Source organism: Canis lupus, chromosome 23 (genome assembly GCF_011100685.1).
Source record: "Canis lupus familiaris isolate Mischka breed German Shepherd chromosome 23, alternate assembly UU_Cfam_GSD_1.0, whole genome shotgun sequence".
Taxonomy (NCBI): Eukaryota; Metazoa; Chordata; class Mammalia; order Carnivora; family Canidae; genus Canis; species Canis lupus.
The window spans coordinates 28,312,785-28,330,035 of NC_049244.1; the positions used below are offsets into that span (position 1 = coordinate 28,312,785).

A 17,251-nucleotide genomic window follows, 5' to 3' on the forward strand; every position below is an offset into this window, starting at 1 on the left:
AGGCATTTTGAAAAGTCTCTCTAAAGGAGATGGATCTTAATGGAGTTTTGAGGAAAGGGAGGAACAGTGTTTTTCAAATAATGGTTCTGTTCGATTTCCACTGGAAGGTTTGGTGATTGTGGTCCATGCTCTGTAGAAAATATCCGTGGATTGCATTTCCTGATAATTCTATCCAGAGCAAATTTAAACTCTTCAAAGCATGCCAACACTGAGAAATCTACCCACCCCCAAGCCCCTTGGGTAATACAGGCAGGCTCCCCAAGGCAGTCCATATAGCCAGAGAGGCATAGCGTCTTCTTTTGTAGAGCCAGCCTTTCTTGAGAATTTGGTTTATGGCTATGTAAACGTGGTCTCTAGTCAGTGGGATAAGTACATTGGCTCGAGGTTTTCAACAGCTCTGCCACATAGCAAGCAGGTGGCTGACAGTGGAAGGAAATATGGTGAGCCCCTAGGGAGGTGGGCTACTCTGTCGCCATTCCATTTCTCCAGAATTGGTGAGTTAACATTTGGAACCTATCTTCCCAAAGCCTGTCAAGAGATTGTGCTACATAAGGATTAAATCATTAACCATCTGACGATCCCACTTCTCTAGAATGAATGAGTTAGAGTTTGGAATTCTGCACCTTTAGATAGAATATGTTGCACACAAATGGATTAAGTATTAACTGGGTCTTTCCCACTTTACTTTTCCATGCCATTGACCCGAAGTTTGAAATGTTAACAGGAGCGTCATGCTAGAGCCACTTAGTTAGGCCAAGTGTGAAATGGGCTGATTTCTGTGATGAAGCCCAATAATGAAAACAGATAATGTTCAGGAAAGTTAAAAGAGGAAAAAATGTAACCTTGAAGAATCAGCTATCATAAAACTGAAAAAATATACAGTGTTGCCAAATTCATTTTCATGTGGTCCTTTCTCCAAGGTTTATCTTAAGAATAAAATCTCATCTCTGGGCTTAAAAAAGAAAAAAAAAAGATGAATTTGTGTAAATGAAAGCACATGTTGAAGAAGCTATTTATACAGGAGAATTTCTACAGAATTGTATTTTTCCTTTTTAGTCCAAAGTATTTGAAGTGTTTATTTCTGTGATCCTGGGACTATTGCCCCCTTCCTCCACCCCCTATAATTGGCTTCATATCTGCCTTGTCCTAAAAGCTTACCTTACTGAGTATTTCTACACACTGGCAGCACAAACATACATGTATTGTGCCTGTTACCCAAGGAGTAGGCATTCTGATGTACAGCTTGATCCTATGGAGAGGAGACCCTGGCAATTAAAAACACAGGTGTGGGGAGAAGAGTCTTCCATGATGTCCAAAGCTAAGCTCATGTGGTTTTCCTTTTTCCCTCCTCTTTTAGAATGCAAGCGGATTGAGGTTTTGGATGTTGTGTTTGTAATTGACAGTTCTGGAAGCATTGACCATGATGAATATAATATCATGAAAGACTTTATGGTTGACTTGGTGAAAAAAGCTGATGTTGGCAAGAATCAAGTCCGATTTGGGGCTCTGAAGTATGCAGATGACCCGGAGGTGCTGTTTTATCTGGATGACCTTAGCACAAAATGGGAGGTGATTTCGGTGCTTCAGAAGGACCAGCCCATGGGGGGCAATACTTACACTGCTGAGGCATTAGGCTTCTCAGACCACATGTTCACCGAAGCCCGTGGCAGCCGTCTGCACAAAGGGGTCCCCCAAGTCCTCATTGTGATCACTGATGGGGAATCCCACGATGCGGATAAGCTCAATGACACAGCCAAGGCCTTGAGGGACAAAGGCATCCTTGTCCTGGCTGTGGGGATCGCCGGTGCAAATCCTGTGGAGCTGCTAGCTATGGCAGGATCGAGTGATAAGTACTTCTTCGTGGAGACGTTTGGAGGCCTGAAGGGAATATTTTCAGATGTGTCAGCCAGTGTATGTAACTCTTCAAAAGTAGGTAAGATTTGTCTTTTTTTTTTTTTTTTAAGATTTTATTTATTCATGTGAAAGAGAGAGGCAAAGGTATAGGCAGTGAGAAGCGGGCTCCCTATGTGGAGCCTGATGTGGGACTTGATCTCTGGACCTGAGATCACGCCCTGAGCAGGAGGCAAATGCTCAACCACTGAGCCACCTAGGTGTCCTGGTTTGTCATTTAAGTTTTTCTTAAATGAGAGGCCCAAGGGAGGGAGAAACCAAAGCAATAGCCCTTCAGAGCAAGTTCTCTAGAGAGGAGAAAAGGAGTGCTAATTGTCCTAGAACTTTCCCACTGTTATAGAATCTCAGGGTTGGAAGGATCTCAAGGACGTTTGTTTCATTTGGTCTCCTCCCCAAAGAGGAATACCTCCTACAATTTTCCTGCTTGTTACCTAAACTCTTGTAATTATGGGGAATTCATCATTTTTTAACAGGTTTTGTTTCTCTGAATACAAAGTTTACACATCCTTTTCACTCACTACTTCTTCCTTCTGCTTTTCACATAAATCAAATTCTGCCTCTTCCCAAGATCCAGCAGTCATCACCTAAAGTCTTCTGTCCTGTGTGTTTTAGTGTGTTTTACTAAAAATGCTAAGTATTATTAAGTGAATTGCTATTAATCTAACATCTTGGGTATAGTTCCTTTTAAAAATTTTATAACTTTTCTGGCTTTCCTGTGCCTTGCACCCTTAGAAGACAGCTACTACCCTTTTTCTTTCTCTCAGTGAAATTTGTCTGGGTTTTACTGAAAACTGGGACAGCTCTTAGCTCAGTTTGCCAGTGCCTAAAATTTGATCTATCCTTTCAAGGTCAGCTTCTGCAGTAGACTTGAATTTTTGTATTGAAAGCTCTCCCTTGGGTGTGGGGGGTGTGTGTGTGTGTGTGTGTGTGTGTGTGTGTGTGTGTTTTAAAGGGCTTTATTTCCTTTATATGAAACTGAGGAATTTATTTCCTTTATTTGAAACAAGAATTTAATGAGTTAACCAGTTCCTGAAGGATCTATTTACCATATTTCTCTTTATCTCTTCCTTGCTTATCTCAACTGCAGGAATCCCAGATACCTTTAATCTTAGGCTAACGAGAATTAATTAAGTCAAGTCAGTGGTGAGATCTCTGGGGGAATTCAAGGAAATGATAATGTTTACCAGAAGGCTAAAGAACACATAAGAGTATGTGCCAAGTATAACTCATTCATTGGCAGTGGTCTTTCATATTCTTTTTGTTTTGTATTTGTTGTATTAATAAAAAGGAAGCATCTCTAAACTATATTGCATTGCTCAAAAATATTTTTCTCAAGTAGAGATTTTTGCCTATATGTGCCAGAAAGGAGGCTGAAAAAGAGGGAAACAGCCAAGATATAGGCTGGAAAGCATGATTTCAAAACCTTAGTTCACCCTAATAATAACCAGAAAATCATTGATTGGCTTAACTAGCCAGGGAGGCCAAGTGAATAATACAGATCATGTCTTTTTTGTTTGAGTCCCTAAATGGATGTGTGCTATTTTATTTTTTCTTGCTCTGCTACTGTTATCTCTGGGCTTTCTGGAGGGATTACTGCTACATTGTAGGTAAGAACAAGTTTTCTGTGGCACTACCCCCATTTCCCTGGCATCTTAGGGGAAAAAAATGGTATAAGACCAAATGGAAATCCCAAGAAAGGCATAAAAAGGATGTGTGAGTTGCTTGTGCCTTTATGAACTGATTGTTTTTATTTCCTCTCAATTAATGTGACCATTGGTTGGCATATGATACGAAACCATCTTCAGAAATATCCCTTCTATATAGCTCAAACACATAATCTGCACTTGCTGGGTGAAAGAAAAAATAACTTGATTTTTGTTGTTGTTACTCCCTTTCCTCTCTCTTGTAGATTGTGAAATTGAAAAAGTAGATCTTGTCTTCCTCATGGATGGTTCAAACAGCATTCATCCAGATGACTTCAAGAAGATGAAGGAATTCTTGGCATCTGTTGTTCAAGACTTTGATGTCAGTGTCAACAGAGTGCGTATAGGTGCTGCCCAGTTTAGCCATACCTATCGGCCAGAATTTCCACTAGGAACTTTCATAGGCAAAAATGAGATCTCATTTCAGATTGAAAACATCCAGCAAATCTTTGGATACACACACATCGGTGCCGCACTCCGAGAGGTGGGGGATTACTTCCGGCCAGACATGGGCAGCCGGATAAACGCAGGTACCCCACAGGTATTGCTGGTCCTCACAGATGGCCAGTCTCAAGACGAGGTGGCTCAGGCTGCTGAAGAGCTGAGACACAAAGGTATTGACATTTATTCTGTGGGCATTGGGGATGTGGATGACCAGCAGCTCATTCAGATCACCGGGACTGCAGATAAAAAACTGACGGTTCATAACTTTGATGAACTGACAAAGGTCAAGAAAAGGATAGTTCGCAACATCTGTACCTCGGGGGGTGAGAGCAGTAAGTATTTAATGCGTCCTTCATATTTTTTTTCTTTCCCTATGTTGCTGACTTTTTCTTCAAGCTCTATTTACATCCCCAGGGGTTGGTAGGAGAATTTAGATTTGTGCCTCTGGATTTCAGATTGAACTTTTCAGTCATCAAGTAATTTTTTGTGACTTGTGGATTGAAAAACAGGACAGCTGTGAGCCTTTGTCTCACACACACCACCCCCACCCCACTTCTGGGAATGCATGCCCCCTTTGCAAAAGAGAAAGGCCGTTGTTTACGACCTCATTGGTTTCAGAGGTTAGAGACCATGTCTCAAAGAAGTAAACTACTTGACAGGTTTTGGTTGCCCGGCCATAGGGCCTTCAAGCTGCCAAGTGCTGTGGTATAGAACAACCCTGAGGATTTCTAGCTTTTTTTTTTTTATTCATGAGAGACACACAGAGAGAGGCAGAGACATAGGCAGAAGGAGAAGCAGTCTCCATGCAGGGAGCCCAATGCAGGACTCGATCCTAGGACCCGGGGATCACGACCTGAGCTAAAGGGCAGAGGCTCAACCCCTGAGTCATCCAGGCACCCCAGAGATTTCTATCTTTTATTAGGAAACTTTTTACTACAGCTGTTAGAAAATACCTCAAAGTTAATCTATTTTGACATTTTCTAACAGATGAAGGAAAGGTCTTTAAAGAGGGGTGTTTTTTTTTTTTTTTCTAATTTTTGTAGATGTGCCCAGTAGGTTGCCTGTGGTTTTGTGTAACTACCTGTGGTAAACATAAACTAGATTTTCACCAGGAAGAGGAAAGCTATCTGGTTTCTAGCAGGCAGCTCTGGAGAGAGCCTGGCTACAAATCCTTGTTCAATGGCCACTTTTTTCTTGGACAAGTTCCTTAGTTAACTTTTCTAAGTTTAATTTTCTCATCTATAAAATGTGAGCAATAGCAGCACCTAGTTCAAAGGATCATTGTCAAGATTAAATGAGAAAATGAATATTTAAACTTTATAATTTCATCCCAGGTGTCATGCTTACTCAAAGTAAAGTCACTTCATTTTTGTCTACCACTGATCCATTAAATTTATTCATGGAGGCCAGCTCTTCCCTTGCCCCTACTCACTTTCAAGAAATAAGTGAACCTTTTCTTGGTGATTAGTATGTCCATCAAAGGGTAACCGTTAAAACTAAAAACTTCACTCAAGGTTATTCCACTTTCCTAGCCTCCCACAGGCAGTTCACCCAGCATGACAGGGGAGGCCACACATGGTTGGCATTTTACCCATTGTTACCCACCTATCACTTCTACCCCCTTCTCTCAGGCCCTGCCCTCTTGTTGCTAGCCATGGTTTCTGGCCTCTTCAGAATGTGTTGGTGAAGGGAGAAGAGCTAAGGAAGTACAGAAAAGTTCTTCCTTGATGATGCTTGTCAAGAATCGGTTTTCTGTGACCGTAGTCCATATCTAAATCTGGGTCCATTCATGGGTCTTCCAAAGACTTCCCCCCCTGCTTTCCATCACCTCTATCCCCAGCGAAGTACATTTGTCAGAGAATTTCTCAACTATAGTTCCTTTGAGAAAGGTAAACCTGTCTCAATTCCAGATGTCCCTTATGCCTTCCTCAGCCTCTGAGCATCTGGTGATGCCTTCATTCTACTGCCATCTCTTTGGCCCTCCAGTTAGCCTTCTTGGAATGGAGATTAGAGGGGTCCATGATAGCTCCTTCTTACATGTGGGTGCATCAGCAACATGGAAACAATTACAATTATCAGTTGCCCCAGTAAATAAGTTATAGCCCTCAAAGTGGCCACCTTCTTCTTTGCAGAGAGAGCAGTGTACATCCTGTGGCTCATTCTTTAGAATTTCTAGGCCTGTCTTATCTCTGAGCTCTTTTTTTAAGCTCCACTTACCTGACTTAGAAGGAAAGGAGGCAATTTCCACTTTATGTGTATGTATGTGTGCAGGTAGTAAGACCCCGTCCAACACATCAACAGTTCTCTCCCCCAAAATGCTCTTCTAAACTATAAGTTCAAACCCTTTATAGAACCTAATGTATAAGCTAAAGGTTAAAAGTCCTGTCATTGATTAGGACTACTGTCTTCATAAATCCTGCTTCATGATATCCCCATACTTTGGAATGTCTGGTGACTGAAGCCAAACCTTCCACACTAATTTCCTGTTTCACATGAAATACCCATCTCCACTTATTAGGCAGAAAATTATCTTGGAATCATCTAATCTCTACTTGAGAGTGTGAAAGAAAACCATGTGGAAAATGAAAACCAGGAGTATGCACTCCCAAGTAGTAAGTTCTCTTTAAAGAAAATAGTCATGAATGTAAAAGTAAATAAATAAAAGTACTCTATATCAAGATAAACTTGAAGTCTTTACTGCAGCAAACAAGAATGTGAGGCCTTTGTAGCTGAGCTGTGGGCTGAGGATTGATGATGCTGGAATGAATGCTGATAAAGCTCTAAAGGCATGTGCAGATATCCTAGCAAATACCAGTTCTTTTTTTTTTTTTTCTTCCCGTGTATGTACTTTTTCATGTTAGCGAATTTTTTTTAATTTAAATTCAATTAACTAACATATAATGTATTGTTGGTTTCAGAGGTAGAGGTCGATTCTTCAGTCCTCCTATAGGAAAATATCAGTTCTTAAACTATAAACTCCCAAGTCCAGGAAATCCAATAATAGTTTGGTATGATTCAGAGCAAATCAGACTTGGAGCTTATACATCTAGCTTTGCTTCTTATTAAAATGGTATAAAAAATAAAATAGGTATAACTCTGGACAAGTGACTACCCTTTCTTCTCTCATTTGTGAAGTTAAATCATCTGTTTCCCTGATCGTATACTATGATTCAGTGTGTGTGAAAAGATGGTCAGCTGCATAGAGAAATGAGGGAAGTGACTAAGAATCAGTGTTTCTTGAGCATCTGTGAAGGGTCAAGCATGGTGCTCTAAGCATTTTAAATTCATTATTTGATTAATTTCTCTTAAAACCCTATATGATTTTCATTTTTATTCCAATTTATAATGAGGAAACTAGGTTTCAAAGGAATATTGGTAACATGGCCCAGATCCTACAGAAAGAAACAGATAACAAATTTTGAAACCTGGGTCTGTCTGACTCCAACCCATTTTTTTGTTATTTAATTAAACTGCTTACTTTCTCGATAGAGTTGTTGTCTAGGCTATCTGATGCTGATATCATAAAGGACTAGTGCCTAAGTGTTGTGCTTTACCAATTAATAGCTGAAGTTAAGGCATCATAATTTTGTATTTTGAAATTGTTCCCACAACCACTTGCTGCTAAGAGTAGCTATGGCTTCTAACATCAAGATCTAGTAGAAAAACTTGTAACCTGCATGATCAACACTAGCCACCCAGGCAGTGGTAAAATAAGATTGAGGTCGTTCAGCATATGAACTCCAGACAAGCCTGGATCTGCTATCCCAAGTGTGGGATCCACAATAATAACTGTGAGACCTTGACAAGTTGTTCTAAGTCACAGTTTCCTCTTCTGCAAAATGAAGATTAGAAGAACTTCCACTTAACACTTTTGTAAGGACAAGTGAAATAATGAATGGGAAGTGCATGATCAGTATGTAGAGACTATTAGTAACTACCATGGAGTGTTGCAGAGGATTTCTTGTAATGATCTTATAAATACAGAAATACATGGAGTCATGGGGTTAGTTCACAGAAGAATAAGTTACCAAGAGCTCCCTGGTTTAGGAACATTAATATTTATGCCACAGTTCAGGGAGGGCTATATTCAAATTTAATATTTTCACATATAACAAATTCTCTTAAGCAACTAAACGTCCAAGTCTTTTTTTTACCTTCATTCATGTTTATTTTCCTGATTTTTCTTTGAGCCTGGCTATTCTGACCATCTAGAGGAGATAGTGGGCAGTGTTCAGGACATGGTAATGCTGCCTTTTTAATGGAGCCATGATTAGGTAGCAAAAGAATCAGTAGTACCTCTTATCATTTGCATCATCATGGGTAGATGTATCAAAGAGGAGAGTTAAGTGAGAGGCTAGTCCAGGGGAGGATTTTATTCAGGATTTGATTCAAGGAATGTAAGGGAACAAAAGGCAAAAATAGATGGTCGTTTCCAACTTTCCTTTATAAGGATCTCCTTATGTTTCTGTCTTAATTGGGTTCTCTAGAAAATGGAACTCAAAACAAAGCTTATATGCTAATGATTTAGGTGCTAATACTTTGGGAGTATAATCCCAGGGAAGAAAGAGTGAGTGTAAGGGAAGTGATACAGGAAAGGAGAAAAAATAAATACAAGATGACATGTTACTAGGCTTGCTACAGCTTCTTGAGAGAGCATAATTTGTGCATAAGTCATTCAGAATATCACCAAGGAAGCTGTGTGGAACCGCCGCATAGATGTATCCATCTGCCAGTTTCCTCCCAACTACTGCCTCTCATTGATCAGAGTTTACCTTCCTAGAGAATTAGTTCTCCTACCCTACTGTGTTGTGTTAATCAGCACTTTGGGGAAAACTAGACAGGGGCTAGAAGTGGTAGAAGCGGTAGAAGCAGCCAGAGTTCCTGTGAGTTCAGTTGGGTTGGACATGAGAAGCAGAGTCATCATGGCCCTCCTGCCCTGAGGATGATGGAGGCCATGACAAAGCTTCCCTGCACACTTTTGGGAGATCAGATGATGGTGGCAGCTGAGGCTATCCAATGGGTAAATGTCCAAGTCCAGAGCTGGGTGGGGAGGAGGCAGCAAATCTGGGATATACATAAACTGGGTCTCTTACACCACATATTTTCTAAATCATTGTTTTTTTTCATCTAGGATACCCCTTCTTTCAAAGGCCCTAAGCAAATTTCTCTTATCCCAACCAATAACTGCCAATAGCCCAACTTTCCTGTTAAAGTATTTAAGAATTGTTTTCTAATCTATTACATTCTACCTTCTTGACAGTATTTCTTAATACTAAGACTCTGCCATCATCAACTCTATGAACTTTATAAGTCAGTTAACTAAAATGCACTTTTAGATCTGGCAGGAAACTGTAAGACTACCTGTTTAGTCCAATTCACTCTGTCCTTATTTTTATTTTGGAAAATATAGCCTTGTTCTTCTAAACAAGAAAATCGATACCCAGAAAGGGTAAGAGACTTGCCAAAAGTTATCTAGCGGCAGCAGCATCTTGGCCAGTCCGTGACCAAAATTAAATGTTGGGCTTTCCCACTTAAAGACCTTCTCCATCCAGACTTCCACACTGTGGTTTGTGAGGATAAGTCATAAGCTCAAAACACCGGTTTTGCTTCTCCTTGTTATCACCCTCTACAGCCAGTCCTGTGGACTCCCTTCTTAATTTGTCCTGCATTTATCACCACTTTTTTATTACACCTCCTGCTATCCTAGGTTAATCCTTCATTATTTCTCTTTGGAAATCCAGTGTTAGCCTTCTCCCCAGCTCACATTCAATACCATCCCTACGTCTGGTTAGCTCTGAAAGCCTCCTGATTTGAGGGCAGCTGTCTCTGTAGAGTTAGTAAGACTCTTCCCCCCAAGAGAGCCTACTTGATTAATATGGCCTCATCTCTCTAATTGAATTTAGACACATAGTTGCCAACTCTGGACTTGTTCTTCAAATTTATTCATTTGATCACATTATTATGGAATCATTTGTCTATTTGAATCAGTTAAATAAACACAAAGAATTATTGACTAGAATTTGTATTTTAGTAATCTAGACAAAAACTTGAGGGGATAGTCCCCAGGATCACTCAATGACATATTTGGCATTTCTGCCAATGTTCGTTTTTCACAAGAGACTGTTTTCCTCGAAGGCTGTGACTAAGTTTGGTTACTGAATGGTTTTCTGTTCAGAGGTTAAAACCATGTACATTCAAGAGTGACACTTTTAATCTCAAGATAGAAACGAAGGGATATTGATTCAAGAGGAATTTTAAAAAGGACATATTCTGATGCTTCCTTCTGACTAGTTTCTTTCTCATTTCCCTTTCTGAATATCAGAGGAGATATATATTTTTTATTATATTATCCGAATATCAGAGGAGATATATATTTTTTTGAGATTTTTTTACCTACAGCAAAATAATAAAGAAAAACTAAATAAAACCCCTCTTTCAGATGTTTTGATAACATTGATTTACCTCAAATGTCATGGTGAAAATTGGTTACAGATTAGGATTTATTTTCCTTCACCCAACTTTTTTTCTCCCTCTCACTAAACATGAATCACGATAAAGTGGTGGGGGGGGGGGGGAGAAAAATGAATCAAGCTAATGGCCCTTAATTTAAAATTTGAAAGTGACATTTTGATTTCAAAGACTTGCAGATGTACAATGACATTTATGTGTCAGACATATCCAGTGTATCTGGAGATAGTATAGGTGGGAATTTGCACAATAGATATCTGAAAAACTGCTTATCTGAACAAAGTAAACTAAAAATAAACATTCCGCCACCACCTCCCCCAACTTTTGTTTTTTTACACCAAGCAAGCTAATTAAATTTGCTGAAGTTGTATCCAACTGAATTTGCTGGGAAAGTTGAAGTTTTTAGCCAACCTAAAAGTTCTGGAAAGAAGAGTGCATATGAACTATCACTTAATCCTTCTCTGATTATCTCCCCTTTAGGAGACTCAGCTTAAATTATCAAGTCACCTGTAGTTTCTCCAATGTTTACATGCCCCCCCCCCAAAAAAAAATGTTTACATGTCCCTGGCCTTAATAAGGATAAAAGCAAAGCACTCTAAATGCGAAAACATTGTAGGTATTTCTTAAATCTCCATATGGCAATGGCTTCAGCTTCCTAAATGCTCTAAAGGCAATGCCATTTTAGACATAAACTAAGCAAGATCCCAAAGGATCTCTTGGAGTTTTTCTTTTTTCCTTTTTTTTTTTTTTTTTCTGAGTGGATATTAGAAAACAAGAAGAATCAGAGGTTGTTTTTAGAGAGATAGATCCTCATAGTCATTCCTTTAGACAAGTCCGTTGTGATTTATTTTTTCTATATGACTATTTAAACATTTTTATATTTTCCTTATAGTTGTAATTTAGTATTTGTCACATGACCTCAATAGGTAGGTAGCGTGATATGAATTTCCTATTTCAGACTCTTAAGATTTCCACATATAACTTTAGATATTTAAATAATTTTGCATGGCTTTTTCAGGGGCCACAATAAAGTCTTTCAGAACTCCATTACAAAATCATCTAGATTTATACCAGTTAAAAACTATGCTTATAATTTTATAAGTTATAAAAGTGATACTAAGCCTTTTCCTTTATTCAGTCATGTTCTTCCTTGTTTTCCAACTTTCTAACTGGGATAGAAATAAGAATTTCAAATATCTTGATTCAAATATGGCATCCAAGCCAAATAAAGGTCTTTATTGATTTAATAAGATATACTTTTCCCTTGAACCCTAGATTGTTTTGTCGATGTTGTGGTGGGATTTGACATGTCAACTCATGAGAATGGGCAAACTTTGCTCGAAGGTCAATCTTGGATAGAAACCTACCTTCAAGACCTTTTACGTGCCATCAGCTCCCTCAATGGGGTAAGCTGTGAGGTGGGCACAGAGACTCAAGTTAGCGTGGCTTTTCAAGTGACGAATGCTGTGGAAAAATATTCCCCCAAGTTTGAGATCTATAGTGAAAACATACTGAACAGCTTGAAGGATATAACTGTTAAAGGACCATCTCTACTCAATGCAAATCTCTTGAGTTCTCTGTGGGATGCATTTCAGAATAAATCAGCTGCTCGAGGAAAGGTAAGCTAGTTTTATTTTATCTGCTGGTTTATGGTTGTGATGATATCCTTTTTACTCATTTTTCTGTTTAAATACTTTCCTAGGTGGTTCTCTTATTTTCAGATGGATTGGATGATGACACTGAAAAGCTTGAACAAAAATCTGATGAACTTAGAAAAGAAGGTACTGAGCATGGGGAAGAGTGGGAAAAGAGTGTTTACTGACTTTATAACCTCAGAACTCCATTCTGGCTCATAAGTTTTCAAGCACTTAAATAACCCTGAATTTGTCAACCAATATGCACTTGGGAGAGCAAATGAGCTCTCAGAACATTCTGGCATCTACTTTTTTTCTTCATACACTATGTATGTGAAACAGCCCTGAATACAAGATCCTACCCTTTCTCTTATATCACTCTGTTTCTTCTTCCTAAGCTTTCCTGGAGAATGTTCCTGTCTCCCTTGGCCCACATTATCTAAGATTGCTACTTACTTAGTCACTACAGAAGTGAACAGTGTATTTCCCCTTGACTAAGGAATAGGAGAAATGGACTATTTTCTTCTGACACTGTTATAGTTTCCAGAATCACAGGCATTATTATTGGACAAGTCTACTCATGTTTTGGAGCTTTCTAATTAGTTATTCCTTCAGACCACAGATGGACCAACTATGGTGCTTAGGAGTTTTTAAAACACTGGCACTGAGCTTTTCACTTTAGGAAGCAATGCCCGGTCTGACTTATTGTCAGTTCCTATAAAATATGAATCAGTGGAAGAAAAATGAATCCATATGCTCTGGTTTGACTAAGAATAGAAATACCTTCCTGTAAGTGGATGCTATTGGTGTCCCCACCAAGACCCCCTTTCTGAGCAAGTTCCCTCATCCTCCAGCTACTGTGTCTGTTGGCTGCTAGAAATTCACAGGTTCTCCTTTCTCTGAAGAGTTGCTGTCGTCTGGTGGAAGCTACATCACCTGAAAGGTTATTCCCTACCCCACCCCAAGGCAGCAGGTGGAGTACAAGGAGTTGGACCTTTACCTCAAAATGGCACCAGTTCTGTGGTATAATTTTTGTTCCAGAGTTCCCCATCAGATTAGGCTGAAGCTAGTCTGCCTGAAACCCTATCTTGCTCAGCTCCTTCCCCTGCCCTATCTTGCTTTCTTTACCCCTTCTTCTAAGAGTGCTTCCTCAATAAATTCTATGCATCCAAATCCCTTCTCAGGCTCTGCTTCTAGGGAACCTGGCCTAAGACAGTTGCTTAGGCTACTCCCAGGTTAGTTACTAGAAGCTGCGTGGATCTGTCTTTTCTGTTTGGTTCTCTCACCTCAATCTTATTCAAAGTGCAAAGTTAGCAATATTTACAGCTGAAAAACAAAAATTTTTATTTTGCTTGCTCTCTTTATTCTTTCAAGTCTTGGTTTTTTCTTTCTTTTTTTTTTTTTTTTAAATCTAGAGTGGAGATATTGAGACTGAGAACAAGACCCTAGAGTACTCAGTTTGGGTGGGTAGGGTTTTGTTTTGTTTTAATTTCAGCTTTTGTGTGTGTGGGGGGGGGGGGGGAGGTATATCTTTTGCAGACAACATAAGAATTTTCTCCAGGAAGCTTCCCTTGAAACACTCAGTTTCTAAGACCAACCTTCTTTTTCCCAACTCCCAAGGAAAAACTAGTATATGAGTTTCAACTTCAGAAACTGGATTTTTTTTTAAAGATTTTATTTATTTATTCATGAAAGACAGAGAGAGAGAGAGAGAGAGAGGCAGAGACACAGGCAGAGGGAGAAGCAGGCTCCATGCAGGGAGCCTGATGTGGGACTCGATCCCCAGACTCCAGGATCGCACTCTGGACCAAAGGTGGCGCCAAACCGCTGAGCCACCCAGGCTGCCCAGAAGCTGGATTTTTAATATCCTCAAAAATTCAGAATCTTTGAATGGGAGAGATAAAGGGATGATGGCCATAATGTTTTTTGAAGTGTTAAATGGCTCTCTATATGAACAAGGCATTCCTTTAACTCTGGCTTACTATATTTAAACATACATAATTTTAGTTGCTGCTTGGCCCTATCATTCATTATCCTAGGAGAGCCTCTCTAATTTAAGGCCAGATATCTCTATGTATAAACTATGCACTCATCATGAAACAAGAGGAGACCCAGAGAAAAAGATACTGAGTGGTAGATGTGGCTTGATAACTAATCCATATACTGGGACACCTGGGTGGCTCAGCGGTTTAGCGCCTGCCTTCAGCCCGGGGTGTGATCCTGGAGTCCCGAGATCCCGCGTCAGGTTCCTGGCATGGAGCCTGCTTCTCCCTCTGCCTATGTCTCTGTCTGTCTCTCTTTCTGTCTCTCATAAATAAATAAATAAAATCTTTTTTAAAAATTTAAAAAATAACTGATCCATATGGATTGGGGTTTGAGTTTTTTTTTTAATCTAGTGCTGTAGATTCTTCTCAGTGATTCTTTTATTTCAATTTTTGAAATCTTTAGCTTATTTTTAGGAATTATATTTGAGATATTTTGACTTGTTGGATGAGTCTGAAAGGAACAGGATCAGAGTCCTGCATCCTGAGAAAAGCAGTTACAAATAATAGTTATACGCATATTTCCTGCAAATCAACAATCCCATGGTTCTCCTAACTCTTAAATTTTTACATTTCCTGGAACTTACAAGAAAAATCAGATGTAAGATTCCCTCCCCCCCCCCCCCCTTTTAAATAGATCCATTAGAGTGCCTTCTCTTGATCAGTAAACTCCTTTGTTGAACTCAGCATTCCTCATTATCTATCCCAGCCCACTCCACCATCCCTTTTCTCCTTGTCATTCCTGGAAGAGTGACTAAAGCCTTGTTTGTTTGAGACAAGCCAGAGATATCAGCATTAAAACCAGGGAAGTCCTGGTAAATCAGGTCGAGTTGGTCACTCTATTCTTTGATGTTCCTTTATTCCACTTCAGTCAACCACTCTGTTTTCCTCTCCTAGAACTTGAGCCTCCTCAGTGTGTCTCTGAAACTTTTTCATTCTTTTCTTCCTCTCACCCAAAATCATTCATTCAGAATCATGCATACACTTAGAAGTCATTCTTAACTCTTAGGTCTGTGAACATTTCTTTATTCTAGTCCATTGGCTTCCAAGCCCCCATCTAAGGATTTCTTCACTCATCCATAATGAAGTGAGAAAACTTATTGCCAATGGAGTCAGGTTTTTATAAAGCTAAATTTATTCAATTTTAGGACTGCTCCTTACCCTGTTTATGTCCTTAGTATATCTTTGTTCTGGAAATATCCTTTGATTGTAGGCTTTATCAGGCTGTTCCTGTGAAAACCTAAAAATACCACATGAGCCAGTCATTTAACCTCTCCAAGCCTTAGTTCGCTTATCTATAAAATACAGCTATAATTCTATTCACCCATACAATTGTATTTGTATCTTATAGGTAAGTTAATGCATGGAAAGCACTTTACCAACTTCCAAGCACATAGTAACTATTAATAAATGAGAGCACAGTTGTTACTCTGGTTTTTGCACCATAATGATTGCTAGGGTTGTTACTGTTATCATTTCCTGTTTATATCAATCAGTACTTTATCATTTCATGTTCATATCAATTAATACTTTGTTAAGTAGTCAAAAGCCCTCTGTTAGTCCCTAAAAGTTTTCTTTGAAATATTCTGGTCTATAAAATTCCAAAGATTCTGAGCCACAGCTCTGAATGATTATATGTCATTTGTTTCCAGTTGCCTTACAAGAGGTCTCTTACTTAACTATAATTCCAACTGGAATACCAAATCCTTATGAGGTCCTTATAGCTGTGCTTTAATGTGCATATAAGTCCTGCAGTGATTTAATTAAAATACAGATTCTGATTCTATAGGTAATTCTATATTTCTGAGAAGTTCCCAAGTGATGCAAGTGCTGCTGTCCAAGGGCCCTCCTTTGAATAGCAAAAATTTAGAACATTTGCTTTCTCAATATATCAATTCCTCCGCATCTTGGTATACTCTGTGGACCCTTTTAAAATCACCATATCTCACTTCGAAATCCTCCAGGAACTGGGAGTTCTGTTGTAATAGCCCCTGCCTCCAATTTAATTCGCTTTGAAAAATGGAATTTCTTTTGTTCTCCGCGGATAGTCTAGCCACTTGTCCCTTTTACATTGCATGCTTGGGGGAAGTAGACAATAAAATGAGTGTTCCTCTTACAACTGTTTTCCTAGAATAACAATTTAGATACATTATGCAAAAAGATTAAACTAGCCAAACCCACCTCAGAGAATTGTAAACTGTGTTGGATAGGCCTGAATGCCCTCATAACTGTTGCCCTGGATGGAGCCACTGATTCAAGTGACCTGGCTGATCTTCTCTACATTGAATTCGGGAAAGGGTTTGAGTACAGGACGCAGCTCACTATTGGAATGAGAGACCTTGGGAGCCGACTGTCAAAGCTACTGGTAAGTTACTTAGACAAGTCTGGTGAGTTTAATTTTCTATTTGTTTTGTATATAGTTTTAATATTCATGCTTACAAATTTGAACTAATTTTGTTCACTTGGGAGTGAAATAAAAGGCTTTTCTGAATTAGCAAACAGCCTAAATAAGGGTGTTTTGGAAAAAAAAAAAAAAAAAGTGACATGGTAGAGATTTGTCAAAGCATGTTTAATTAATTTGCTTGGCAAAAAAGGGAAGAAATTAATAGCCTGACAATCCTGTCCAAATTAAGTCAATGAGTGTAAGCCCCTGAGGGAATCTGGGGTTACAGGGTGAAACCACTGCCCCCTCCGCCAGCTGGTTTTCACATCCTTGTGGATCCTAAGTGTCCCAGCTCACCACAGTGAGTATAATCCTGGTGTTTAAGATGTGTATCTTCCCTGCAAATGGCTTGTAACAGAGAGCCAGTTGCAGTTGGAGTTCAACCAAAAAAAAAAGAGCAACCTGACCCAATGTTGGAGGAAAAACGAGCGACACAATGATGGAGATAAAACGAGCAACACAATGATGGACCTCCCCTTATCTTGTATTGTGTGTGTGATCTAAAGTTTTGTAAATGTCTCCACTGAGATGTTTGCCTTGTGAACTCTTTTTAGAACCTAACATCTATATGGATGCATCCCAGTCCTATTTCTTTCAGAAATGTAC

The 17,251-nt window shown here is 39.3% G+C and overlaps 1 protein-coding gene across 2 annotated transcripts in view; it reads left to right on the forward strand.

The window, feature by feature from the left end:
* The window catches only part of COL6A6 (collagen type VI alpha 6 chain), a 142,547-nt gene that overhangs the window by 40,893 nt on the left and 84,403 nt on the right, over nt 1-17,251 (forward strand). For both annotated transcript variants that reach the window (XM_038570820.1, XM_038570819.1), the window contains exons 7-11: nt 1,358-1,933; nt 3,821-4,390; nt 11,802-12,145; nt 12,229-12,307; nt 16,413-16,567. In XM_038570820.1, the coding sequence (XP_038426748.1) occupies nt 1,358-1,933; nt 3,821-4,390; nt 11,802-12,145; nt 12,229-12,307; nt 16,413-16,567 (1,724 nt within the window). The remainder of the gene's footprint in view (nt 1-1,357; nt 1,934-3,820; nt 4,391-11,801; nt 12,146-12,228; nt 12,308-16,412; nt 16,568-17,251) is intronic.